Source organism: Episyrphus balteatus, chromosome 1 (assembly GCF_945859705.1).
Source record: "Episyrphus balteatus chromosome 1, idEpiBalt1.1, whole genome shotgun sequence".
Taxonomy (NCBI): Eukaryota; Metazoa; Arthropoda; class Insecta; order Diptera; family Syrphidae; genus Episyrphus; species Episyrphus balteatus.
Window position 1 is genome coordinate 16,980,262 of NC_079134.1, and position 27,552 is coordinate 17,007,813.

General features: G+C 29.7%; 3 protein-coding genes across 4 annotated transcripts in view; 1 reads left to right on the plus strand and 2 right to left on the minus strand.

Annotated features, from left to right (window-relative positions):
• The window catches only part of LOC129921251 (E3 ubiquitin-protein ligase MIB2), a 28,165-nt gene extending 21,186 nt beyond the window's left edge, over nt 1–6,979 (minus strand). Inside the window, exon 1 of the mRNA XM_056002987.1 lies at nt 6,181–6,979. The gene's annotated coding sequence lies outside the window, so the exon portion shown is untranslated. The remainder of the gene's footprint in view (nt 1–6,180) is intronic.
• A 6,574-nt stretch (nt 6,980–13,553) lies between these two features.
• LOC129921259 (probable RNA methyltransferase CG11342) lies at nt 13,554–14,478 on the plus strand. Its single transcript, XM_056003002.1, has one exon. The coding sequence runs from the start codon at nt 13,660–13,662 to the stop codon at nt 14,455–14,457; it is 798 nt and encodes a 265-aa protein (XP_055858977.1). The 5' UTR covers nt 13,554–13,659; the 3' UTR covers nt 14,458–14,478.
• A 3,210-nt stretch (nt 14,479–17,688) lies between these two features.
• Nucleotides 17,689–19,170, minus strand: LOC129921262 (chromatin complexes subunit BAP18). 2 transcript variants are annotated; one of them, XM_056003005.1, is made up of 4 exons: nt 19,055–19,170; nt 18,773–18,864; nt 18,572–18,673; nt 17,689–18,460 (listed from the first exon to the last, which is right to left on the minus strand). In XM_056003005.1, exons 1-4 carry the CDS (start codon nt 19,070–19,072, stop codon nt 18,001–18,003), a joined length of 672 nt encoding a protein of 223 aa, XP_055858980.1. In that variant the 5' UTR covers nt 19,073–19,170; the 3' UTR covers nt 17,689–18,000. The 2 variants fall into 2 exon arrangements, with proteins under 2 accessions (XP_055858980.1, XP_055858981.1); XM_056003006.1 differs by lacking the exon at nt 18,572–18,673.
• Nucleotides 19,171–27,552: the final 8,382 nt, after the last annotated feature.

A 27,552-nucleotide genomic window follows, 5' to 3' on the forward strand; every position in this document is an offset into this window, starting at 1 on the left:
CAGGGTTGAACGTAGCAGTTGTATAAAAAAAAGTGACAAATGGATCGTCAAACTCCTTTGCCCAGCGTTTTACTGGGATTTTTTAAAGAAAATCAGAAATAACAATTCTCAAGGGGTTTTCCACTGGTTAAAAAAAAAATCAATTTATTTTTGAAATAAATCTGTACAATCACAAATTTTGCGTTTTTTCCATGGTGCAAAATAAATAGATTTATTTTTGATCTACATAAATCTGAATTACTTATGGAAACCCCCACAGAGTTGTGCTTTAACGGTATACAATACCACAATATTTTCACATTGAAATTACTGTTTGTCAATAATACATATGTCGAAAGTAAGCTTCAAGTTTTACAAATCAAGGCAATGAGTACAATTTTAAAGTGTGATAGAATGACTCCAATCAGTGAAATGTTCTAGTCCTTAAGATGGTTTAACGTTGAGTCGCGTCTAAAATTCAATACCCTTATCATGATCTTTAAAATCATAGTATGTATTTATTCTGTTTATTTACAGAATAATGTGGAATATATAACCAACGAAAGATACATGTTGAGAAATATTTGCGACTTCCGGCTTCCGATATACAGAAAAGCGCAAACACAAAGGACTTCATATGTTTAATCTTCTTCCTAACTTTTACTTAAAATTAACTATACATATGGGGCATTTCACGTGAAACCAGCAGCGAAAAATGTGGTGGGTCGTCAAATTTGTTCATATTTGGTATATGTATTCCTCAATCGAATTAAAAAATACATCTGGAAGTATTTTGAATTTTAAGCCTTGATAGCGGAGTTATGGGCTTCTAAAGTTTTGGAAAACTCTGGGAAGAGTTTATTTGAAAAATTTATATAAATTAAACGAAGGGGTAACAAAATTATTTTAATGATGGATTATACGCAAAATTAGACGTGCTTTTCAAATATGAAATCTAAACCGGAAATAGATTTATTTTTTCGACAGAAAACCGGAAGTTGGCACTTCAAATCCAAATTTAAGAAACTTCGACCATTTTGATATTTTTTTAAATAGTCTTAAAATAAAGCTTATACAATTTAAAAACTACATGCCAAGTTTCAGAGTGGGATATCAAGCCGTTTAGAAGATACATAGGTTTTAGTGAGGGGTCTTCGTGCATGTAAAACCGGAAGTACCCAGTTTTCTCTGCTCTGACCCAGCAGTTTGTACCACCCCCAAATTTTTTTTGCCCATTCGATAGAACATTGGCTGAATATCATTATCCTGATTTTTCGCACTCGCGAAATTCACCTTTCAGCAGCCATCTTGGATTTTAGTTTTTGTTGAATATCTCGATTTCTATTTATCCTACATAAAAGTTGTGTATGCAAGAAACGTAGGAAATTCAATTTCGCGTCTTTATGTTAAGAGAACTTTTTCGATATTCCTAATATTAAAAAAGTTGCAAGCCAAAAAAGAAAAAACAAAACGAAAAAAATGACAATTTTAAAGTTTTGAGCGCTTTTTATCAAAATTATGAAAAAACCTTCCGAGGAAAGATTATTCCTTAAAATTCTCTACAACTCTCCTATACAACTTTTTTTTGTAACGCTATAAACACAAACGTTATTAAACTTTTTTTGTTAAAAAATGCTCTTTTTTGTTTGTGTTTTTATCTTTACTTTTTTCTTAATTTTTTTTTTACCAAATATTGAATTTTAAATGATTAGTAAGTATTTTAGAGATTTATGTTACAAGAGAAAATTCAGGACCTTTTTTCATAATTTTGATAAAAAGCGCTCAAAACTTTAAAATTGTCATTTTTTTCGTTTTTTTTTTCTTTTTTGGCTTGCAACTTTTTTAATATTAGGAATATCGAAAAAGTTCTCTTAACATAAAGACGCGAAATTGAATTTCCTACGTTTCTTGCATACACAACTTTTATGTAGGATAAATAGAAATCGAGATATTCAACAAAAACTAAAATCCAAGATGGCTGCTGAAAGGTGAATTTCGCGAGTGCGAAAAATCAGGATAATGATATTCAGCCAATGTTCTATCGAATGGGCAAAAAAAATTTGGGGGTGGTACAAACTGCTGGGTCAGAGCAGAGAAAACTGGGTACTTCCGGTTTTACATGCACGAAGACCCCTCACTAAAACCTATGTATCTTCTAAACGGCTTGATATCCCACTCTGAAACTTGGCATGTAGTTTTTAAATTGTATAAGCTTTATTTTAAGACTATTTAAAAAAAATATCAAAATGGTCGAAGTTTCTTAAATTTGGATTTGAAGTGCCAACTTCCGGTTTTCTGTCGAAAAAATAAATCTATTTCCGGTTTAGATTTCATATTTGAAAAGCACGTCTAATTTTGCGTATAATCCATCATTAAAATAATTTTGTTACCCCTTCGTTTAATTTATATAAATTTTTCAAATAAACTCTTCCCAGAGTTTTCCAAAACTTTAGAAGCCCATAACTCCGCTATCAAGGCTTAAAATTCAAAATCCTTCCAGATGTATTTTTTAATTCGATTGAGGAATACATATACTAAATATGAACAAATTTGACGACCCACCACATTTTTAGCTGCTGGTTTCACGTGAAATGCCCCATATATCTTCTAAGAAATAATTTGATTTAAAAAGACTGAATTGTGAGGTAAAAAAAAATTAATAAATGAATTACAATTATGTACAACTATAATTACAATTTTACTTAATAGGTATGAAATTAATGTGTACGATGAATTCCAAACTGAACTGAATTTGACTTCCAAGTCCTTAAAACTAAATACTCGACAGAGCTTGTGCTGCCCTATACAATAATCGAAGGTATTCGGAATTCGTTTTCCAGAGAAAGTAATTGTTTGGCTCGATTGATAGAAATACCGTTTTTCCCACACCAAACAATAAAACTGTCAATGTCTGTCTGTAATATTTCGAATCGGTCGAGGATAAGACACATTCATAGAAGTAGTAGCAACAGTAGTGCTTCTCGGTATCAGGAAGTACTAGCAGGCTCATTTTTTTTTTTGCAGTTAGATCTTTTTTAATTAGAGCTGTGGTCACTAGTCGCTTGGTATTATTGTGTATCGCTAGATATAGGTACTTTAATTTTATTTACCTAGATGCAGAGACCAAAAATAACAGTCAACCTTTATTTTCTCTCTGGTTTTTCTCTGACAAGGTATGTTTTTTTCTAAGTTAAGGTATTAATTTCAACTAATAAAACGGGTCAACAAGGTTTTTGCCACAACAACCAAAATATACTTTTCTAGTAGTTTTTGATGTGCTTAACTCGAATCTAAAGTCAGAAAATTGTTATTGGCCTCCGTTTTTTAAATATTACCGTTAATTTAAGCAGGGGTCTTTGAATCAGAAACAACACACCAAATTATTAGCCTTAGTTCTTAAAATATTACCGTTATAAAATGCAAAAAAAAAGGTTTTTTTATAACGGTTATATTTCAAGAACGGAGGCTAATAGAATTTTTCTGATTCCGGATTCGAGTTCAGCTACCCAAAAACCTTCAGAAAAGTATTTGTTGGTTCTTGTGGCAAAAATTCTGTGACCAGTGACTTAATCGTTAGATTAAGTTTAGTTTCTCTTTGGCTTATTAACTGAAACTTAAGATATCTCGAGCAATAAAACAGATATCGGGAAAATTTAAACAGTTTTTGAAAGAAGAATATCTGTTCTTACCGTTACACATTTGTTTATAATGAATTACACCACATAAAAACAGAACCTCGAAAGCAGCCAAAATGACGTTTTAGCATTTTATAACGGTAATATTTTAAAAAAGGAGGCCAATAAAATTTTTCTGACTTCAGATTCGGATTCAGCACTACTAGAAAAGTATATTTTGGTTCTTGTGGCAAATTTTGTTGACCAGTGTAATAGACTCTCAAAGTTGTTTGAGTTTTTTGATTGAATCTCATTTCGCATGAAAATGTCCTTTCCAATGTGACTTGAGTCGCAGTATTTACACATTCTATTTTCAATATTTGTACAGAAAACAAGAAAACAGCAGTGGTTGGAAATTAATTTTTTCTAATTTTTCTGATAAACCATTCAGCTCAGTACGCTAATGAAGCAAAACGAAAATTTGTCTATGTCTCCAAAGTTAAAAAACTTTTGGAGCAAGAAAAATTGACTGGACAAATAAATGGGAGTGACAAACGATTGAAAACTCTCCAAATATTCTAGCACAGGTAAGAATTTCGTTGGCTAGACTGCGTAATGTGCAACGAAAAGAAAAAATTTCCCTTACGATTTCGTTGTGCTGGTTACGTACGAAAATTTTCTCTAGACTAGGTTTTAGTTCTTAAAATTGTTAGGCAATTAATTAGTTCCAGCTTCTGTTTGTCAGGTTGAAAAGCTACACCAGGAAATTTTTTTTCGAATAATGAACAACAAATGAAAGAGTAAAGAAGAAGAGTTTATAAACTTTTAAGGACAAGTTAAAAGTTGAATTAAAGATCATACAATTTCAAAATCATTTAAAACAAAATTAAAATGTTAAAAAACAGCTCTCCTGATTTTGATTAACTGGTAGACCAGAATGTGTGTCTGTGGCTTGTGTCTTGTGTCGCTGTCAAAGTTAAAAAGTATGAAATTAGTATATTGGTGCCAGAATACGTAGCTGTGGCTGTGGCAAGGAAATTCGCTGTGGTACAAGTCGAGTCGACTTTTACTTCAAGCTACAAGCGGAATGACTTTTGACGTTTCTAATGTGGTTACTCAGTTAAAATTTTTTTTTTCAAGGCAATTGACATTTTTGTACGCCACATAATTCTGTTCATCTTTTCTACATTTTGAGCGAATTTATTTGACATCTTGTACCACGACGTTTTTCTTTGCTACAAGCGAATTTTCATTCTATTCAACCAGTAAATCGTTTAGGAAATCTTGATATCAAAATAAGGAAAAATTATAAAAACTTATTTAAAAAAATTTTATTTTTTTTTCTGAAAAATTAATATTTTCAAAATGATCTTACGATTTTTTTTATTTGTCCAGGGTTTCGCTTCCAGAAATATGGTCACCGTTTATATAGGACAAATCAGCATAAAATTCATCGAAAAAAAGAACAAATAAGAACTCACGTGACGAAATCTCACTGGTTGAGCGAAACATAGACAAAAAAAAAAAACAAAAGAAAAAGGTTTCTCGCAGATCTTAACCGATTTTTTTTTTTTCTTTTTTAAAAATAAAGGTTATTTTATGACCTTTATTATAAATGACAACAAATAAGAGTTATTAAGGAACCTTTCAAAAGGTTGAGATTTATTTCTGATCACTCCTTAGGCTTAGATGTGATTAGAAGTTATAGAGTTCATAGAACTTCATTTTGGCAGAAAAGGAAAAGTTCTGAACATTCCAAGACAATCTGAGTGAACTTAATACATAAATATAATTTATTCTATAATAGGTACCTACAAATATCGTCGGTTCAAAGCAAAACTCGCAAACTGCTATTAAAATCGTATGTATTTGGTGAGTGTTTACCTTTGGAAAGACGATATGTTGATAATAACAAAGTCAATTAGAAATTCCATGTATTTTGAGATAGCTTCCACAATTTTACAAAACAAATGGAAAAACCTGAACAAAGTTTCTCAGCGAAAAAAAAGAACACAAAAATGATCTTCATCTTTTAATTGAAAGGTCAATTCCTCCCAAATGCAAAACAACTATTATAAGCCCACAAATTTCAATAAAAAATGTTTGTCTCTCATTTTCTATCAGCAAACAAAAAAAGGAGGAATCACTGTCGACTCGGAGAAATTTTTGTTTACTTTTCTGAGAATTTTGCAGATCTTCAAAAAAAAAAAAAAAAAAAATTCCCAACTTATGTCTCACAACTCTTTTGTGTTGAATATTGGTCATTAGGTTGTTATTGGTTTTTGGTATTTAGCAGTCTCTTAAAAATAAAATGCAATCAAATAAAAATCAGAATCAAAAACACACACACACGCACATTCCGGCAAACTTTTTTTTTCATTCCATTTAATTTTGTCTATTAAAAGCGGAAGTGGCTCTCCGCAACATATTATAAATATTTTTATTCTCAGAATAAATGCCAACGATAAAAATAAAAATAAAATAAAATACAAATTGACGATAAAGGTATTTCGAAGGCGTAAATTGGTAAAAATGTTTTAGAGGAGGCTTTTAAAATACACACATTAAAATACATCCATCGACTTACATCAAAAAAATCGTGGGAGATAAGCCAAATTGGGTGGCGGTGGTAAAAACACCTTTGCTCTCGGTCCTCGGTGTCTCTCAATGCTTATATGTGTACCTATCAACCAACCTATCGAAAAGCTATCGAGCCGAGTAGACAATTTTTGGAAGAGGCTCAATTTAGAACAAACAAAATGCACATCGATGGTTTGCTCACCTATGATTTTTTTTCTCTTTTTTTTTTAATAATTCATATTTTAGCCAGGTGATGGCGATGCAGGATGAAAAAGGGACGAAAAATAGCAACAAAAAATAAAGAGGAGATTTTTCTGTTGTCCGGTAGGTGTACTTTTTTTTTTTTGTTAATTTGTTATTCCTGTCCGCGGTGAGCTTGTAAAAAAAAAAATGAATCACCACCAAATTGCGAATAAATTAAAAAATAGGGAGAAGTCAAAACGACGGCGACGGTAAATAGCCAAACGGAAGAGACAAACACCACACAGAAATAAAACAAAAAAGAAAAACTTTTCTTTTCGACACTTTTTTTTTTTATTTTTTTCGATGAACTTTTGCAAACATCGGGTCGGAACTGAATTTTATACAAATTTTCATTTGCGTTTTCGTCTTAAACTTTCTAATGGAACTTTATTTATATTGGAATTGAATTGAATTTGCACACAAACTTACATTCGAAGTAATTCAATTAACTTTTTTGAGATGATAGAAAAAATTAAATTTATTCGATTTTTTGCAGCAAAAAAAAAGGTAGAAAATTAAAAAGTTTTTTTTTTTTTATTGACAACCCGCCCGACGTTTGTTCATTGGCAATTTTTTTTTTTATTAATTCTTTCGTCGTTGGCTACTGACCTGCCATCTGTTTTCGGTTGAGTGAGTTTTGGGGGAACTAAAATAATGGGAATGGATTTTAGAGTTTTGAAATTTAAGGGTGGGTGAGAGGAATAGTGGGAAATTTGGGTACGGTTAGATTTTGTTTGGTGTGGTGTTTTCCATTTGGAATTGAGAGTGTATAATTTTTCTTTGATGATGGAATTTGATTGGGATTTGATGGAAGTTTTTGCTTTCCCAAGCCTAAACCCTACATTAAGATGACAGATGGAAAAAAGTACTGCTGCAAATGAAAATATAACTCAAGCAGCACACAAAACTCAGCTGAAGATAATTTTGTATGAAGACAATTTTGTATGGGAGCTAAAATTTAGCTCGATCTGAAAAATTATACAAACGTAAAAATTTTGAAGGCTTTTACCGACTAGAAAACTTACAAAAATGATGCAGAAAAGTTATTTTTGTTTGTTGATTGTTTACAATCTTGTATTAAAATGCTATACAAGCTCCTCTGAAGCTCTAGAATTTTGTTTTCGTTTTTATAATTTCGAAAAGACTTGCATAAAAGAGCTATTAAAGCTCTTCCAAAGTTATCTGCAAATTTCACAACTTTGGAAGAATTTCGGTAAAGTTTCTGTAAACCTTAAGGACAATGTTATAAATGGTCCAACTTTTATAACGTTCTCCTTTTTGCCATGCCATACCGAAACTGAAATGTTAGTTGGAATAGCCACGTTAAAGGCTTGGCCACACCGGAGGGTATGCGGTAGCGGTACGGGTAGAGGTAACGGTACTTGTATGAAAAAAATTCCAAACTGACATATCAACGTTCAGATGTTGAATTTTTTGTATACAAATATCGTTACCGCTACCCGTTTCGCTACCGCATACCCTCCGGTGTGGCCAAGCCTTAAGGCTTGGCCACACCGGAGGGTACGCGGTAGAGGTACAGGTAACGGTACGGGTATTTGTATGGAAAAAATTCCAAACTGACACATCAACGTTCGGGTGTGGAATTTTTTTAATACAAATATCGTTGCCGCTACCCTTACCGCTACCGCGTACCCTCCGGTGTGGCCAAGCCTTTAAGGCTTGGCCACGCCGGAGGGTATGCGGTATAGCGGTAACGATATTTGTACTAAAAAAATTCCACACCTGAACGTTGATGTGTCAGTTTGGAATTTTGTTCATACAAGTATCCTCACCGCTACCCGTACCGCTACCGCATACCCTCCAGTGAGGGTGAGAGGGTATGCGTTAGCGGTACGGGTAGCGGTAACGATATTTGTATGAAAAAAATTCCACATCTGAACGTTGATATGTCAGTTTGGAATTTTTTTCATATAAGTGACGTTACCTCTACCCGTACCGCTACCGCATACCCTCCGGTGTGGCCAAGCCTTTATAGGTACCAATAGCATTTTTGGTTCAAAATTCGAAAGCAAAATTAGCTAAGCCTGGGGTCGAACTACGCTAGGGCGGCATACGTTCGTTAACGTATGGTTGCTCCCTATCTTTTTCTACTGATTAAATAGAGAGAGCAATATAGTCAAAACGTTAACGTATGATCGTAATCGTGTGCGGTAATTCGACCCCTGGTATGCAGCTGAAGCGAAAAGAAATTTTCCGTACAAAATTTCGTTTTGCTTTTCGTTTTTCAGTACGCACTTTTTACTGTCCTGTGCATTTTTCTTGACTCCAAGAGCAGTGTTGACGGTTTTTTCACTTTTAATTCATTTTTTTCTTGCTTTAAAAATTATTTTCTGTTGATTTTTCTTGATTTTAAATTAATTTTGAATTTTTTTATTTGGACTCTGACTGAATAGGGGGAAGTGGTCACCCTTCGTACACGGTCACCCTTCGTACAGTGAGCTTAAAACAAAAACTAAACGGTATTCAAACACGTGCTTACTAGTGTGCATAGACATAGTAGGCGCCGAGCTGCTGGATAAATTTTGAATCCTAAGTGCAACGGATTCGGTCGCCACAAGACTTTTAGTGTTTTTTAGTGCTCTGAGTAATTTTTTTATGTACATTTGATGTCATGTTGTGTTTAAGTTAACTATGTTTTTGGCTAAACAGTAGTGAAGAATTGTTGTTTAAAGTGTTAAATTTGTGTTTTAATTATAAATATTGCAAAATCTCAGTACATTTTTTCAAAAATCGATTTTTCTGCATTATGTACAGCTTGGGGAGCATTCGTACAGTCAAACATGGGGCACATTCGTACGCATACGTATGCCCGCCAGTAAATTTTCTTGAGCAGATAACAATCAAAACACGGAGTTACAGTTTTATTGAAATGAAATTTAAACCTCTATAATAAGTTTTTCGCATTCTATAGTAAATTAAGGTTGGTATTTTTATATATGTAAATAATAATTTGTTTCAGAATCGTCGAATCGTGAAAAATTGAGTTTTTATTTGTTTTCGTTTTTTTCTGAGTCAAGTTCAATTAATTAATAAATTAATAAGTAATTAAATGTTTTAAAACTCAAATTTGGCATTTGACAAACCAAAAGTTAGTCAAATTAACGTTTTAAATATCCTGTACGAATGTACCCCATGTGCTGTACGAAGGTACCCCACTGGTGGGGAGGATTCGTACAAAAATCTAATCCCAGTAAAATGGCTATAACTATTTAAGCCTTTGACTTAGAAGTGTCAAATTTTTTTGTAAAGTGTAATAATATACATATTACAAATAAAGTCCATTTTCTCGAAGCTGGAGTGAGTAAATAAATAACTAAAAATAAATAAGTAAAAACTGTACGAAGGGTGACCACTTCCCCCTACGCGATGATATTTTTTCGTTAGCATTTTCGTTGTCGACTCTGGAGACTTGAAAATTTTTCGTTTCGTTTCAGGATTTAGTGTTGGTAATTTGCAATGAAAAGATTTTTTGGATAATTTTCAAAATCATCTCATTTGGACACATTTCTCCGGTGTGGTCATTCTTTTGTTCAAACTATTAGCCTGTTTTAACTAGAGCCCAAATGATATATTTCGCAAATAAGGTCAGTTCAAATTTCAAATGAATTTTTTTTTCTGTGCGATTACATTCGAAATGAGATAATTTAAGAAATATTCTATTTCAATCTGCTTCAAAAACTTGTCTTTTTCCAAATTAATTTTTTTTTCTTCGATATCAGCTATCTGAAGCAGCTTTTCGTTTTCTAATTTAAGTTTTTTTTCTTGGAAAACTTGTCTTTCGGTTTGCAGCTGTGTGAGTTGGGCAATTGCTGTTTTAGGGGCAAACTTACGCAATTTTTCAGCGCATTGCACCGATTCACTATAAGTTTTGTCACCCAGAACTGAATTTGTTTGCGTTGGTGTTGTTGCTGGCGTTGGTGGAAGGGGAAGCTCGTTTATTTCGATTTGTGATTCTTCTTGGCTTTCATTAACTACATGAATTATTTCGGGTGATGCATAAATTTCCTCACACCCAATTTGGTCGCCCACCTCTTCGTCATCAGACATAAGAAATTCAGTTATCTCATAAGTTGTAAAAGAGCTTCCTCCTTCACTTTTGTCCCCAAAAATGTCTTTTAATTTGTCGAAGTATGGGTACATTCTTAGTATTTTGGCTACAGAGGGGGGAAATATGTGTAGGTGCATGATTTGTCACCTGTATCTTAATTTGTAACTTACCTTTAACACTTAACACTCCTTCTTCTGTCCCAAGGAGACCAGCACCTGTTGACTTTTCCCATTCAATTGCTTTATTAAAGGAACTTTTCAGGCTCCTTACTTTCCACCTTATAAGGTCCCAGGTGGTATCTAGGGGTTTTTGGTCCAGACATTTACGATAATAAATTTGTGCAGTCGGCTTCTGCAATGAATGGTTAAGGTTAATAAAAATCTAAATTCAAAACAAATTTTATTAAAACCTCAAAATTTCCTGTTTCATGAATGAAATCCAAGATATTATTTATCATTGACCTATTATATATGGACTGCTAGTCGTTTGACTTTTCCATACAAAAATTGAAAAAAAAATGATTCCACATCTTTCTAGCTCTACTAGCGGTATAACCTTAGACGGCGAAAAGAGGAAACTTTTAGTGAATGACATCTGTCGTTAAAAGGTAGTGCTTTCTCTGTTTTTCTATATTTGTTCCTTTCGCACTTCGTCAAAAATGTTGCACTTATTCTCCGCTTTTTTTTAGGGCGCTAGTATCGCGAAGAAACAAGTGGAACCAACCTGAATATGCTTCTAGCAGTCCATATATATTAAGTCAATGTTATTTATATCTGCTCCTTCGCCGTTGTTTTTTCTTTTTTTTCATTTTTTACAATTTTATTTTTTGTTTGGTTCGCGTTACTTAATTTTCACAAATAATCTTACAACAGGAAAAAAATAACGGGACATGAGTGGCGTTGACGATTATAATTGATTGACAGAATAAAAGAGATAAACTGTTTATCATGTGCGACAGCAAGATGTCATCCGTGAAAAATTATTTTACTCTATTGTATTTTTATTTTGCAATAGGTCTAGGGTATTGCAAAAGTGCAAGACTGTTGTAAAATTTTGATCCGTATATTTTGTTGTTGTAGTGTTGCAAGATTTTACACTTTTGCACTTTTGCAATGATACGAGACCAGTTGCATCGGATCGTGAATACCCCTAATGTTAATTGGGCTCTAGTGATAACACACGGAGAAAAATGAATCTAGTATTTTATACTCCACATGACTAGTAAGGAAATTAAAGTAAAAAGCCCTAGATTTTAAGTAAAATTTACCTTACGTATTGAACATTTCTTGGCTCCGTAAAGTAATTTTTACAAGAAAATTATGGTGAACAAAATAAAGTAGTATATACCTTACGAGTAGCAATATTTTCTTTACGTAGAGTAAAATAAACCTTCATCCAAAAAAGTGTATGACTCTTTTCACTTTAAGATTCTAGTAAAACATATTTTACAAATTTAACTATTCTATGAATAAGTTTTACCTTACACTAAGGGCCAGTTGTACAAACGTGGATCAGCCTTGGGTCAGGAATTTAACCCACCGATTTCGGCGGATTAGCTGCGGGTCAATTTCGGTTCAAGCAAGCATTTGGCTATCTTTACATATGTGAACCTTGCACCAGTGCTAAACTCGAACCTTACCACCGATTTCAGAAGATAAAAGTTGCAGAACCACGGATTAAATATTTGTACAACTGGGCCTAAGGTAATAATATTACCTAATTCTAGGAATTTTCCCCTATACATAGTAATAACTCTTAGACCCGTTTGCTGAATCGAAACTTAAGCATTTAAGTTCTACATAAATCCTTATGTGACAGTTTACGCAGAGGAAAAAGTAGGGAATAAGAGTTTATGTTCAACATAAATTATTTAAGTTTCGATTCAGCAAATGGCCCTTAATTACTGTCATTGAAAGGTCTGCCATTTTGTCTTCCATGTGTTTTGGAAATTTTTTTTTTGCAAAGCTTTTAGGTGTCCGGGTGCGGAATAATTAATAAAGAAATAAAATCTAAAAAATTCTTTTCTCATTTGTGTTTATCTTTTGAAAGTGAAATGTTTTCATTACTTTTTGTGTTCTTTTATGCGTTGTTATTGGCTCCGTAATTATTACGGATAGCAAGTTTTTTTTTCTTGTGTTAGAATAATATATGTATCCATATATGCATTAACATCATTCAATCTAATTAATTCATGAAGAATTAGAAAAAAATTGGATCAAATAAAGTCAATTCCATTTTTTATTGATGATATTTTCCTAAATAAAATTGTTTGTTTGCACCTTACAAAAATTATAATAAACTAGGTAATTTATGTAATTATTGAAAAACATAACAGGGTCATACGAAACTTACTTCTAAATAGCTTTGAGGATTATAAGTACGTGTTACATAGTTATGTTTTTCAATAATTACAAAAATCACCTTTTTTATTTTAATTTTTGTAAGATAAATGCATACAATTTTATTTAGAAAAATGTCATCAATAAAAATGCAATTGACTTTATTTGATCCAATCTGTAACTAAATTATATACCTTGCATAGAGAAGTTCAATTTACTTTAAAAATCAGTATTTTCAGCCTTATAGTAAGGTAAAATATGTACCTAACTTTCTAGTAATTTCTATTAGAAATTCATACAAAAAAAGGCTTTACTGTAAAGTTAATCATAAGCTATAAATTTACTAGAAAAGTAAGGTAAATTCCATTTTATTGGGGAGTCATCCCTATTTAAACTTTACATTAAAGTTAAATATACCAGAAATAAGGTGGTTCATACCTTATTTTTTCTCCGTGCAGGCTTTAGGCAATTAAAAACATTTCTGCAACTATTTGTCAAGGCATTCATAACAAAATTGTAGCTGTGAAATGTCATCTAAGAATTATGATTTGTCAGTTTTGTCTTTGACAGATTAGGAAATTTCCCTTTTGCACTAAGAAGTGTAGTTGTGGCCTTAAAGAGTAGCATTCTGTTTCAACCTTTATTTTGTGTCCGTTTATCCTATACAAGAACCACCTTTCTATCGTTTGCTTTGCCATCTACATGCGAAAATAAAAAAAAAAAACAATTTTTATTATTTTTTTTTTACACATTTATTTTGTTTATAAAAGTATTGCCATTTAATTAAATGAAGTTTATATAAAATAGAATAGTTTTATTTTACAATTATCAACTTATGTTTAAAGTTAAACGTCCCATTAAAATTTCTAACCCCCAAAAACAAACAAACACCATGAATTTCCGCGCAGACGATCCCGGTGCCGTGCAATATGGTAACTTCATCAATTACTATCAATTCCACTCGGCCCAAGACCGAATAGCTTTACTTCCAAATGATGTATGGCTACCAAAGACCCACGACACACATTCTAATGAATCACCTTACCTCCTCCTCGATGTTGGTTGCAATGCTGGAGATGTCACTCAATTACTCCTAAATTACCTCACAAATCATCTAAACAAAAAAGTAGAAATCCTAGCAATAGATATTGATCCAACTCTAATCAAAAGAGCGAAGGAAAACAACAATGCTCCTCAAAATATCAATTTTGCTTGTGTCGACATAATGCAAACTGACTTGTCAGAAATCAAGAACTTTCTCAAAGCTCGAAATGCCACCAAATTCGATGCTGTTTGTTGTTTTTCAATTACCATGTGGATTCATTTGAATCATGGCGACAGTGGGTTACAGGATTTTCTCAAAAAATGCTCACACTTTGCCCAACTTCTGATAGTTGAACCCCAACCTTGGAAATGTTATCGAACTGCTGTTCGTCGAATGCGTAGATCAGCACAAGAAACATTTCCAAACTTTGGACAATTAAAATGGACAATAAACATCGAAGAAGACATAAGGCAGTATCTAGAAAACCATCTCAACCTCCAGATGATCCATGAAACACTGCCAACCAAATGGATGCGAAGGATATGGTTCTACCGACACAAAGAGGCGGGGAACTCCAATTTGGTTTAACTTTCAATTTCAATTTTATTATCGTTTGCCTACTTTACAATGTAAGATATAATCTTATAAGCTATTGAGAAGCTCTTATTACAAATATAAAGATAATACATAATACTTAAAAAAAAATTCAAAAGTAAATTAAATTAATTTTAAGTAAACATTAAACATTTTTTAGGTTACTTGTCTGTTCAAGTGTTTTAAGATGATAGATCTGGGTCCTATTGCACCAACCACTTTGCACTTTGCATTTTGCATATTTGCACTTTAACTTTTCAAATTCTGTTGCACCAAACTCCAATTTGCAAAGAGGAAATTATTTTTTTGAAAAGTAAAACAAAAATTACTTCTTTGCCAATTTTGTTGCACCAACCACAAATTTGCAAAGCACAAAGTACTTTTCTGAAAAGTGCAAAGTTTTGCCAATATGCAGATGCAGAGAATTCTTCGATTTCGTTGCACCAACCAAAAAAACTTTGCACTTTCCATATCAAATTCTGCAAAGTTTTGCATTAATATGCAAAGACAAAATTTCATTTGCGGATGGCCATTTATCATGTAAAGTTCGGGTATATTAAATGATAATTTAAAATGAAATGCTTTGAATGAGTTTTTGAAGATAAAGAGTATTGTAATAGATACGTGAGTGATGTAAAATTAAGAATGAATTTTGAAATTAGGAATAATTAACTATTAGGATTATTTAATTATGGTTACTACGTGAAAAGAAGTTGAAGTGGCATTATTAGAATTTGTTGTGTTCTTTTTACAAATTATTTAGGAACGATTTGTTGTTAGATAATGATAAACTGTCAAACGAATTTTCTTTATTATAACCGAAAATCATGTTTGTATTCAAAATTAATTTTCTCCCATCATTTACAAAATTCCATTTTAACTTAATTTTTCCGCTGATTAATAAAAGTAATACAAATGTTTGAATTGTCTTGAAAATCAAACATCTTATTTCTTAGATCAACAACTCACTAAACTCGTATCATGGAAGTGAGTTGGAAAAAGTTACGAATCGTGACTATTTGACACTTCAACAGGAGTTTAGGGACCATTTCAAATAGTTAGAAATTGTAACTAAACAATAGACCATTTAGTTGGATAATATAAACATAAGTAAACTATGGTAAAATAAAGAACGCACTTCTGCCCTCTGCTTCATGGCTACAGAGACTCTTCTAGAATTGCCAACCACCTTATTCAAAATTATCCGTCATGCAAAGAATGATTGCAATTTAAAGTTAAAATAATGAAATTATATTGATATTACAAATTCTATTATTTTCTTCTCAAAACAACATTACTGCAAAGCAACAGTCTAAGTAACTATGAACAACAAAATAACAAGTGATAGAGTAAAGTACAACAAAATTTCAAAAGATATCGTTGTTTAACATTCCGATGACAACAGGGGTGCTATATCACCGCAGGCTTGATTTTTCTTTCTTTGTTTTTTTTTTTAGATACGATTATTGTTTTTTTTTTTTTTTTTTTTTGTGAATTATCTATTTTCTGATTCTGTTGAACCCTATGAAGTGTTATTATTAAAAATATATAATTTTAATTATACCTAAAAGTATTTTTTTTTTTTTAATTTAAATTTTGGAACAACCAAAAATTGCAAAGTGCAAAGTGGGGAACTTTTAATTTTTGGTGCAACACTTTGCACTTTTACTTTGCAGAAAAGTATTGTTTTGCAAAGTTGCAAAATGCAAAGTGGCCCTGGCCAAAAATTTTTTACTTTTTAAAATTTTCCAGAAAGATTTTTATCGAATTTTATGGATTTGGGCTCAGTTTCTTTCAGGCAACTCTAGTTTTTGAAATATATAATTTTTTAATATTTGGGGGCATGTTCATACTATTTTTTAAGTTTTCATTATTTTGAGCGTTTATTCAAATTTTCCGGAAAAAATTATATTAAACTTATTGCATTTGGGGTCAGTTCACATTTATTTTTTTCTAGGAGCTCTTTTTTTAATATTCTAGTTTTTCTTATTTTAAAGTTATGCTTATTTTAACAGTTTAACATTTTCCTAAAAAATCTTCTTTCTAGGAGCTTTAATTTTTTTTTTAGATATTTTCATTTTGCACATTTTGGAGGTAATTTAATACTTTTTTTATTTTTTTTTTAGTTTTTCTTATTACATGCGTTTTTAAAGTTTTGCTGGAAAAATTTATTTCGAATTTAATGTATTTTAGTGACATTTATTCTTCTGATGGTCTAACTCACAATTGAAAAAACAGGGCTAAAAAAATGTATAGTAAAAAAAAATTTGTATGCCTTTTTATGTATGAATAATTTATAAACTAGAGCTGCTTTGAAAAAAACTAATGTTGTTTTCGGAATTAGAACCCTCCATTTAGTGTTGGACAGTGATAATTTTTAATTTCTTTTTTCGTCCTTCGCAGATCTTCGATTCTTCTGATATCGCGTGGAAGATTATTCCATGGGCGAACACTATTTATAAAAAACTGACGTTCCGATGTTAAGGATGAGTATCGCAAATGTATGAGTTGATGGGATCTATACATCCAGGCTATTTGTATTCTTTCATGCAGATAGTGGCGTTTATGCGTTAGCAAGATATCGGAAAACAGAAATAGGGTACGAAACTCCAGGAAACTGTTAAATGTCATGTTGAATAGCCTAAATGAAAATGCTGCTTGCTTTCAAAACTGCACGAATTATATATTTTACACCCATAAGTAAGAATTGGCACTATCAATGTTTTCACCAGCATAGTTTGAGTTTAGATAGGGTTAAAAGACTGGTGCCCTTATTGCGAGTTTCGATCAATTTTCGATGTCATAAAAGTCGATCGATTCGATAAATATCTGTTTTGGTATTGTGTATCTTTTTTGACAAAGATATTTGCTATCGAGTCGAAAGCAAAATTATAATCGAAAAAGATCGAATGATAAAACAAAAAATTTCGTTCACAAAAGAATTTCACCAAGCTAAAATTCATTTTCGATGATCGATTTTCAACCAAAGTCGTCTATCGATAGACAGACGACACAAAGGCAATAAGGGCCTGAGACGACTTAAGGGATCGTAAAGCACCATATGTTTTACCAATAAATGCATTTATATGATTATCCCATGTTAGACAGCGATTAAAGACAATACCCAGATTTGTAGCTGTCTTGGAGTATAGAATTGGAATATTATTTAGTACAATCAAAGGAAAGTAAGATAAATCTAATGGTTCTCGTGAAACGACAAGATAGTTTGATTTTAAAGGGTTTAATTAATAAGAGGTCATAACCAATTACATTATTTAGGATATTTTTTATTTGTACAAGATAAATTTTGCCGTTATATAAATTGTAATCAAACGGGATTCATTATTTTTTTTTTACACAATAATACTTAGACAATAATAAACTAATTAAAGAAAGCCAAAATAATTTGTCGAGATAGAGTTTGGATTGGGGTTTATTTCGGGGTCCGACGTGAGTTTAGTGCTGGGGGTCACAACGCAAGGGGTCATTTTTTTTTTACTTTTTGAAGAAATAATATTCGTCATATTGGGCTGGATTTCACCCGGCCACCTCCTCACCGGTAAACTCCAATTTAACGTCAGATGGCAGACATTCCACATCGACTTCGTTCTCTTGTGTATTCAATCGATTGAGGGTCATCATCATGTCGCCAGACTTTGTCCCAGTCATCAGTCCAGTTGCACTATTGTCCACAACCACCGGCTCCGTTTTCACCTGCTGCAGTTGTTGAATAGTGACTGTTTGAGGTGACTGATGGGGTTGAGTTTGTATAGTCTGTGGAAGCTGTTGCAATTGCGAACTGACTGTCATTGGCGCCTGTTGGATGATTACTTGCTGTTGTATGAGTTTTGGTTGTTGGTGAGAAGTCTGCGGTTGTTGTTGGATTTGGACAGGTTGCGCCTGGAGGATGTGTTGGACTTGGCTGGCTGGGACTTGTTTAGCTGGGATTCCAGCATCTTCGTAGGCTTTCTTTTTCAGTGTCTGACGTATTTGTGATCTGGAATTGGAAGAAAGTGAAAGTCAGATTGATTTTGTTTAGGTTTTATTCGCCCTCTCGACAAGGAACAGATGAAGAAAACAAAAATATTTGTGTTGTCTGTGGCCTTACACTGTTCGGTTTTTAATTCGTAAGCTTATTTTGCTTAGATCTTCGGAGAAACGGGTTATCGATGAGTGCAACATTTCGATTTCTTCATCTGTCCATTTGCTCCTGAGCTTGGTGGATGATGGTTTTGGGGGAGGATGATGATTGGAAGTGAGATTTTTTTTATTAGTTTAGAGTTGTTTTAAAAGATTGAAGGAAACTTACCCTGATGGTGAGTCAGAACTGGGATGTAATTGCATTGTTAATTCTCCTAGACGATTGAATGCTTGGCCGGCCGCCGTAAATATCTCTCCAACCTGTAAACATGTATCGGGAAGATGGTTAGTTAGTTTTTTATAGTTTATGTTTGAAAGTTGTAGTTTAAGTGGGAATGTATTGATAGTGGTTGATTAGGAATAGTTGGAAATAGTTTCTCAGTGAATATTGTAAAGGAATTTAATGGAAAATAATAAAGATTTAAAAAGAAAACAATTAATTTTTACTTACTTTTGTAGCTGAACCCATTGTTTTGGTTGTATATTTTTTATATTCTGTAGTAGCGAAAGGCGGGTATTTTTTTTTGCTGTCAAATTTTTTTTAGATGACAGTTTGGGATATTTTTTTTTTTTTTGTTGACAGTTGTGGAAGAGGGACATTTTTTGTGGAATGTAATTTTGACAGGGGTTTGTGTATTAGATAAGTGTGTTTAGAAAATGGATTTCTATTAAGGTGTATACAGAATGGTGATTGATTTGGATCTGAAATCCAAGATGTTTTCCAAAATAGAATAGATATTCACTCTACTTTAAAGGTACATATTTGGTGTGTTTTTTATTACCACCAATCTTAACTGGACAAAAAAAAAAACGCAGTCGGGGCTAAGCAATTTACATGTTAAATGCAACAACACTTTAGCCCCTTGGGCTTAGTTGTTTAGCCCGGAGAATTCTCTGGGCTTAACTTTTTCAACAGATTTAAATCTGTGCTACCAAATAAACTTGTTCGTAAATTGTTTAGAATTTGTTTAAAAACATCAAAACTGATGTTTGGAATGACAATTATTATTTTAAATATTTATTTAATAGTTAGTTAAACTTTTTTTTTCAAAAACACACAAGAAAACCCAAAAGCGAAAAATATGACAACTTTATATTTTTTTTTTCGGAACATTTAGTTAAGCCCGGTGGTAATAAAAAACACACCTATTATTAGGTATCACTTCGAAATAATTTTCAGAATTGAGATTTTTGTGAGATCAAAAACTAATTTCAGAAAAAGAAGACACAAAGAAATTACGTGTGTTTTTTATTAGGGGTATTTATGAAACCGCGTAAACGTGCTAAAATGGTTAATGTGGTAAACGCCCAAGTAACAATTTTACTTGCATAAGGTCCATTTTCTTCGATTCGGCAAGCTATAGTTTGTATACGTTAAGTTTAAGGCTTAAGGCTTAACTACATACACCACTTTTTGAAAAAGTACAAAAGTGAAAATATTTTTTTTCTGGCTAGCGCAATTGTTTTGTGAAAAAGAGTATACAAATTGTTTTTTAGACCAAAAAATAAGCTTTCTGCATCATTAGTTTTAATTTTCCAGCCCGAAAAACTACACAAAAATGCATTTGAAAATTTTCACTTTTGTACTTTTTCACTTTTTGAGCCAATGTAGTTATACCTTTACTTACGCAAATCATGGAAAAAAAGGAGGTCTCCTTAAGGCTACCTGGAAGTGTTTAGAAGAAGCCTTGTAAATGTAAGTTAAAGAAGACCTTTATAAGACCTGTTTGAACCGTTCTAAAGAAGTCTTCTATTTTCAAGTGACAGAAGGCTTTCATAAGACCTGTTTCAAGAGGTTCTTGTAAGTATGCAATGTTTTCATCTCTCAAGTCCCGACAAACAATTTTGGTTCTATAAAGCTTTACAGATACAATTATTGCTTCTGTAAAGCATTATAGAAGCAAAATTGTTAGTAGGGGTATGCAATGTTTTTCACCAATAAGTATGCAAAGCTTTTATCCTGCAGATATGCAATGTTTGTAACGCTTTAGAAAAAAAAATTGCATTTTTATGTGATTTTTCAATTAGCTCCCTTTTTTCCACTCATCTTTAATATTCGAGCATGGGTCTACTGGTAAGGTGCTGGCTTGGTATGCAAAGGTACGTGGGATCGGTTCGGATTAAAATAAAATTCTTCTCATTTCAGAACAACAGAAAAGCATTGAAAAAAGAAGAATAAACAAAATAGAAAAAATTAAAAGAAAAAAATAAAATTCAATTAAATTTTTTTTTATTCATAAATTCAACATCTTATAACAACTTCCATAAGGCCTTATTATAACATCCAATGCAAATCATAGTTTCCTTAGCGAAGCTATAACTTCCCTAAAATGTTTCATTGTTTTGTAAAAAGGCCTGCATAAGGTTGTTTTACGCTGTTCGTCACAAGCTATTAGCTTGTGAATTGCCTGTGGAGGAAGGTCTTGAGGAAATTCGGTAATGTGCGCCAAAATCATTTGCATAAGACTTGTCCTTCTTCTTACACAAGTCAAAAAATAGTTTGTATTGAACCTTATACAAGTTAAATTGTTACTTGGGAATATTGTGTGGAAAAGTTTGCCATCTGAATATCTAGTAAATGTGGAAAACTTTTGATGTTTAATTTTGATGGTAAAATAAACAAAGTTGAAATTTTCTAACAAAATCTAACAAAAACAAATACCTACAACGATTTTTTTTGACACAACAACCAAAGTTAACTTTATTTAATAAAAGAACGGGCTACTTAAATGTTCAAAGGCATGTTAAGAAAAAACAACTTAGCAAAAAAAAAAATTGAACCCTAAATTAATTTAAGATATACAGCTGTTTGAATTTTTACTTTCGATAAAGGTTTAGGCCAAGTTTAGGATATTTTGGATATGACCAAAATGGAAGTAAGTTGTTTTTCTTAAAAACATTACTAACGATTTTGATTAAATAAAAAGTAGGTATATGTTGTGGCATATGTGGCAAACAAGGTCGTTCTTTTGAAATAAAAAGAAAAATATTTTTTTGGTCCATTACAAATTTCAGATTTCAATGAAAACGTTTTAGTAACTTAAATGTTAAAATTACGAAAAATTGTCGAAACGAAATTTTTGGACTTTTAAACCAAATTTTATATTATTTTTTTTTTAAACCTTACAGCTCTTTTCTGGCTTACCTTACTGATACCTCACAAGACACAAGAACCTTACAAGGTGAGGACAAGTCAATTTTTGTGAGGCTATATTTTGCTACAAACTTCTTACTTACAATTGTCAAATTTTTGAGTTATGACCTGCTTCAGAGCAGATCACAAATTCGTAAGTTTTTGTGATACGAAAGCCTCGCAAAATCAAAATTCAGCTCACCTTCTGAGATTCTTGTGATTTGTGAGGTTTGCCAGAATAGGGCTGTTAAATTTCCTTAAAAATTCTTTTATGAATTTTATGAACTGCTTAAGGATGATTTTTTTCACGTAGAAGTCTGTTTAAAAATTTGTTTTCATTTCCTCGCTGTGGTCATGGTCATATACATCATGTATCACAAGAATACCAAACCTATCTAGAAAAAAAAAACACATTATTTAGCAACAAATTAAATTTATTTTTATTTCAGTGAATTTTTTGTTCAGTTATTTTTTGTCCATCAAATTACGGTTTACATAATAATAATAATTAATAATAATAATAATAATTATCAATAATTTCTTACCTTAATCATTAATTTTAATTACTTTTTTTTCCTTACACTTCCTTAATGTCAAAATTTTATTTTTTTTTAGTTATTTTTATCTTTCCATTATTTTCCAAATTTAAATATCCATAAAATGTTTTTTATTTTTAATTTATTTTTTTGTCGGTAATATAATCATACATTCAAATTGATAATAAAAGTTAAGAAAATTTATATTTTTTTATTTTTCATCTTCACTTTATGTTTTTTTTTAAAACAAAAAATATAATAAATTTATTTTATAATATTACTGTTATATTTGTCTTGATGTTTGTTTTATTTGTTTAAGAGCCAATTTTTCAATACTCAGATAAACCTCAGTTAGAGCTTATTCCTAGGAATAAAAGTTTTTTTTATATTGACATTTGGCAGTTTTTATTCTTCTGATAGTCTAACTGACGATTGAAAAATCAGGGCTAAATATAAAAATAATAACAAAAAAAATTAAATCGTCAGACTTTAATTTTTAACTAAAAACGATTTAATATTTATTTTTTTTTTGTAAGAAAAAACAAAAATGAATAATTAAAAAAATTATTTTTCAAATATTGCATATTATGTTGCTATTTTTTCAAATATTTTTTTGTTTATTTCATTTTTAGGTTTTTTTTATTTTTGTTTCTTTCTTGATTGTATTAAACCTAAATTTTAATTTTTATTTCTGCATAATTTGTATACTTATATACTCTTCTCATTTCATTTCTTCTTTGCGATAATAAATAATGTATATTTAAAATACATTTTATAATAAGGTAAAATCACAGATATAATTATATATTTTTACTATTTGTTTTTTTGTTTAAATTTTATTATTTAAACTTTTATTTTATTTTAATTTTGCATTAATTATGAAAAGAAAAAAAAAATAAACAAAATAATAATTTTACAATAGAAGAAGGTTTTGTTTTTGTTTATAATGTTGCATTATATTGTTGATAGATTCTTACTCGTATATTACATATATGCCAGGTTTTAAGACTCTAAAAATTGCATGGCTTTTTTTCGTCGTTTTACTTAATAGATTTTAAAAATCTAGCTGGTAATTTGGTTTGCTCTTAATTTAATTTTTACCTGAGATTTCATAGAAGTTATTACGATGTTGGTTTTTTGTTTTGTTTTATAAATCTTAATTAAAATCTTAAAACTATTTTGAGTCTTAGAGCCCCCTGAGATAAAGTTATACAAATGCAAAAAAATGGAAGTTGTAAGTCCTTTTTCAATTACTTTCTCATTCTATTAAAAGTTTAAATAAAAAACTATAAACAGGAAAATTAAAAAAAAAAAAAAAACTATAATAATCTTGAAAACTAAAAACAAAACGTAAAGATTTGAACTAATAAAATGATTATATTGATTAAAATAATTTAAATTCAATCTCTCTATTCATCATACAAAAATGCTTATATTTTAGTTTTTTTTTTCTTCAGTTCAGAACAGTTTTTTTCCTTCTCTATTTTTCATTTTTATTTCCTTTAAATATTTAATTCTTTGGAAAAAACTAAAAAATATTTAAACTTTTTTTTTTTTCTTAGCTAAAAAAAATATAACTAAAAAATATTGCACTAAATCATTAAAGTGTTAAGAATAATTTAAATTTTAAAAAAATAAAAAATTATATAAAAATAATATGAATCATGCAGATATTAATAAATTTTACGTATATCCTTTTTGCAAAATTTCTTAAGTCTGTCAAATGTATAATTTTTAATTCTTTTGCTTAATTTCTAATTATTTTTAATTTTGTAAATTTTTTGCTTGTTTTTTTTTTTATGTGAAATACATGCAATCCCAATCCAGTATACCGAAATAAATTTGTACATCAATATCGATTTCGATATAATTTTTTTTGTATGTTTTTTTTTTTTGCTTTTTTCTTATTAAAATGTGGTTGGCACAGCTGAAAGCTGTTTATTTTTTTTTTCTTTAATAAATTTATATAATTCTTTATTTTATTTTAACGAAATTTTGTTCCGAAAGTTTAAGGTATCCCTGAAAATTTTGTACTCCGAAAAATTTGCTTTTCTTTTTTTTTTTTGCTTTAATTTAATTTGTACTTAATTGTTTTTTTTACTTGTTGTTTTTTTTTTTCTCCATTGAATGATGGTTATTTTTGCATATATTACAAACATTTATTTTTTACTTAAATTTTTTTTTTTAATTTTTTTAATGTCTTATCCAACATCAATTTACAAACAATTCCATTGTTAGATTATTTTTGACTAAGGATTTATTCCAATATTTTTGTATTAAAGAAGCATTTATCAAAAAATATATTTAAAAAGAGGAAATAATAAATTTTATAAAATAAAAAAGGTTAATTTTAATTTTTTTTGTTTGTTTTTGCCATGAGTTTAATATTGTTCTGAACTGTTTGGACTGTTTAAGCCTAAATTTTTGTTTTTTATTTTTTCTTGTCGTTTATATACATTTGTTGTTTTTGTTTTTATAAGTTCTAGTATACGTATTTTAGCTTTTTATTTTGAAATAAAATTTTTTTTAACGGTGAAGTGAAAGGGTTATTGTTTTTTTTTTTATAAATATTTTCCTTGTGATTAAGAACATACAATAAATATTTTTTAAGATGGTTTATTATCAAAATTAAAACCAAACATACATTAATGGAAAGAATTAAAATATAGAAAAAAATAAAAAAAAAATAAAGAAAATTAAACTCAGAGTTAAACAAATACAAAAAATAAGACTTTATACATATAACAAAATAGTTTAACAAATAATAATGTTCGAAGAACAATTATTTCAGAAGGCTGATAATTTATTACCGTTACTTACAGTGCCATCTCATCCGTTACAAAAATTCAGTCATTACGTATATAAACTCTTCTACATAGTTTAAAACAAAGAGAACTAGAAAGTAACTACAGCATTATGTATTTACAGCAAGTACCTAACCCTGTGAAAACAATGCGCCCCAATTGTTGAACGACACGCTTTGCAAGCTGTAGTTGCCAATAAAATAAGGGCCAAATCCTAAACGTATTTCTTTCATATGTTTTTTTTTTTTTTTTAAAACGCAAACATAAGAATTAGTAATCATTGCTTAATCATCTCCCAGACCAACGTCGCGACGGCAGAACAACAAAAATAAACCGGAAAAGGATGCGTTTTCTTGGTACGCCAACTACCATTAAATGGCAAAATTTGACACCTGAACGTGAAATTATCGTTGGTTGCAGACAAACAACACAAAAACGCTGACAACAATTCATTTAATTTTTTTTCATTCAGAGCATTTGAATTCAGAAATCATATAATAACCAACCAATGAAAAATTAAAAATCATGCAAATCAAAATCAAATAAAAACTAAAATAAAAGAAAAAACAAAACAAAAAAATTAATTTCCAAATCGAAAACATTTTATTTTTCATCCACAATTCACAATATATATTTTAAATATATATTATTCATAATAATTATATTTGTATGTTATGTATAAATCAATTATAATAATAATAATAAAAATAAAACAGTTTATAACTGAACAAAATATAGAATTTTTTTTCTTCCAATGTAATAACTACAACAAAAAAATTTCTAAAGCTTAAATTAAAATCGCATCAGAACATTAAAAAAAAAATATATAAAACTTAAAAACAAAATTAACGAAATTGTTTTAAACATTTTCGAAAAATGAAAAAAAAAAATTTACAATCATTATTATTTTTTTTAAATTTTTTTATAAAAATATGTGTGTGTATGTTTGTGTAATATTTTGTGAGAACGCATTTTCACTTATACAAAAACAAAAATTTAAAAAACTATTTTCTTTAATGTAGATAATGAATAATTTTTAATTTCTGAATTAAAAAAAAACTGAAACTTTTAATAAAAAAAAAATAAGAATTTGGAAAAAAACAAAGCCAAACAAAAACATTTATTACATTTTATTTTACAAATTAATAGAAAACATGTTTTCTAAATAAAACAAAAAAAAAAGAGGTAATTTTGTGTTTTCGTTGCATAACAACATTTTTTTTTTTACATTTAACTTAAGAACAAAATAAAATTGGACAGCATCTATTAATATAGTTTTTTTTAGGTTCTACTTTTTTGTATTTTCAGAAGTATACTTGTTTTTCTTTTTACTTTACATTCTATTGTACCTGAGTGTGTTGCACATCTGACTAGTTGGGTTTTTTTTAGTTATTTTTTTATAGGTAAAGGGGCAATTCGTTTCTGTTTCAATATACAATAATGATTTAATTAAAAAAATTAAAAATATTATAATGAAAGAAGTATAAGAAAATAAGTACATTCCTTTATTTTAAATTATACTCATATTAAATATTATTTTTAAAAAATAATCTAACACATAAAATAAACAATAAAAATCTATACAGAACCATAATAATTGCGTTCTCAATTTTTTGTTTTTCTTTTTTTTTATTTATTTTTTACACGTACGTTCTTAGTTCACAGGAAAATATATATTTATATTCTTAACAACTTAGATTTTATAAAGCGTCTGTGCATATGAAATATACAAAATATTTTTTTTTTCATTAAATTATTATTGAATAAAAATTAAAAAACAAAAAAGTTTTTGTACAGGAAACAAAAATACTTAATTTAAAAACAAAAAATTACAAATTATTGTTTTAATAATTAAATTGTATCATGAAATATTTTTAATATTTCTTTTCCTGTTCTTTTCGTTTATGTTTTTTGTTTGTTTTCTTCTTATATATAAATGCAAAATGGCGACATCTTTCATTGTTTGTAAACAATTACTTAAATTTTGTTTTTACAAAGAAATTATTTTTATTTTTAAATATATTTTTAGGGTAAGGTATACGTAAGTGGCTTACATTTTAAAGAATCTTATTTTTTTTTTTGTTTTGCATTAAATTTTGCCTAAATTTTCACATTTATTTTTGTTTTTTTCTTAATATTTTTTTTTTGTTTTAAATTTGTATTTTAAATTTTAATTACAATTTTGTGTCCTATACATTTTATGCCTAAATTTTCAATTTGGTTATTATATTCTTTTATTTTTATTTTGTAACCTTAAGTTCGTTTGTGGTTTTTTTTTTATTTATTTTGGGCTATATTTCTTTTAAATTTTGAATAATTTTTTTTTGTTTTATATAAAATCCAAAAATTATAAAATTTCTCTATCAAATTGTTTGTTTTCTTTTGACGGTTTGTATATATATATTTTTTAGCTCCTTTGGAAAATATGTGAATATTTAAGGTTTTGCATAACCATTAAGTATTGAAAATGTGAGTC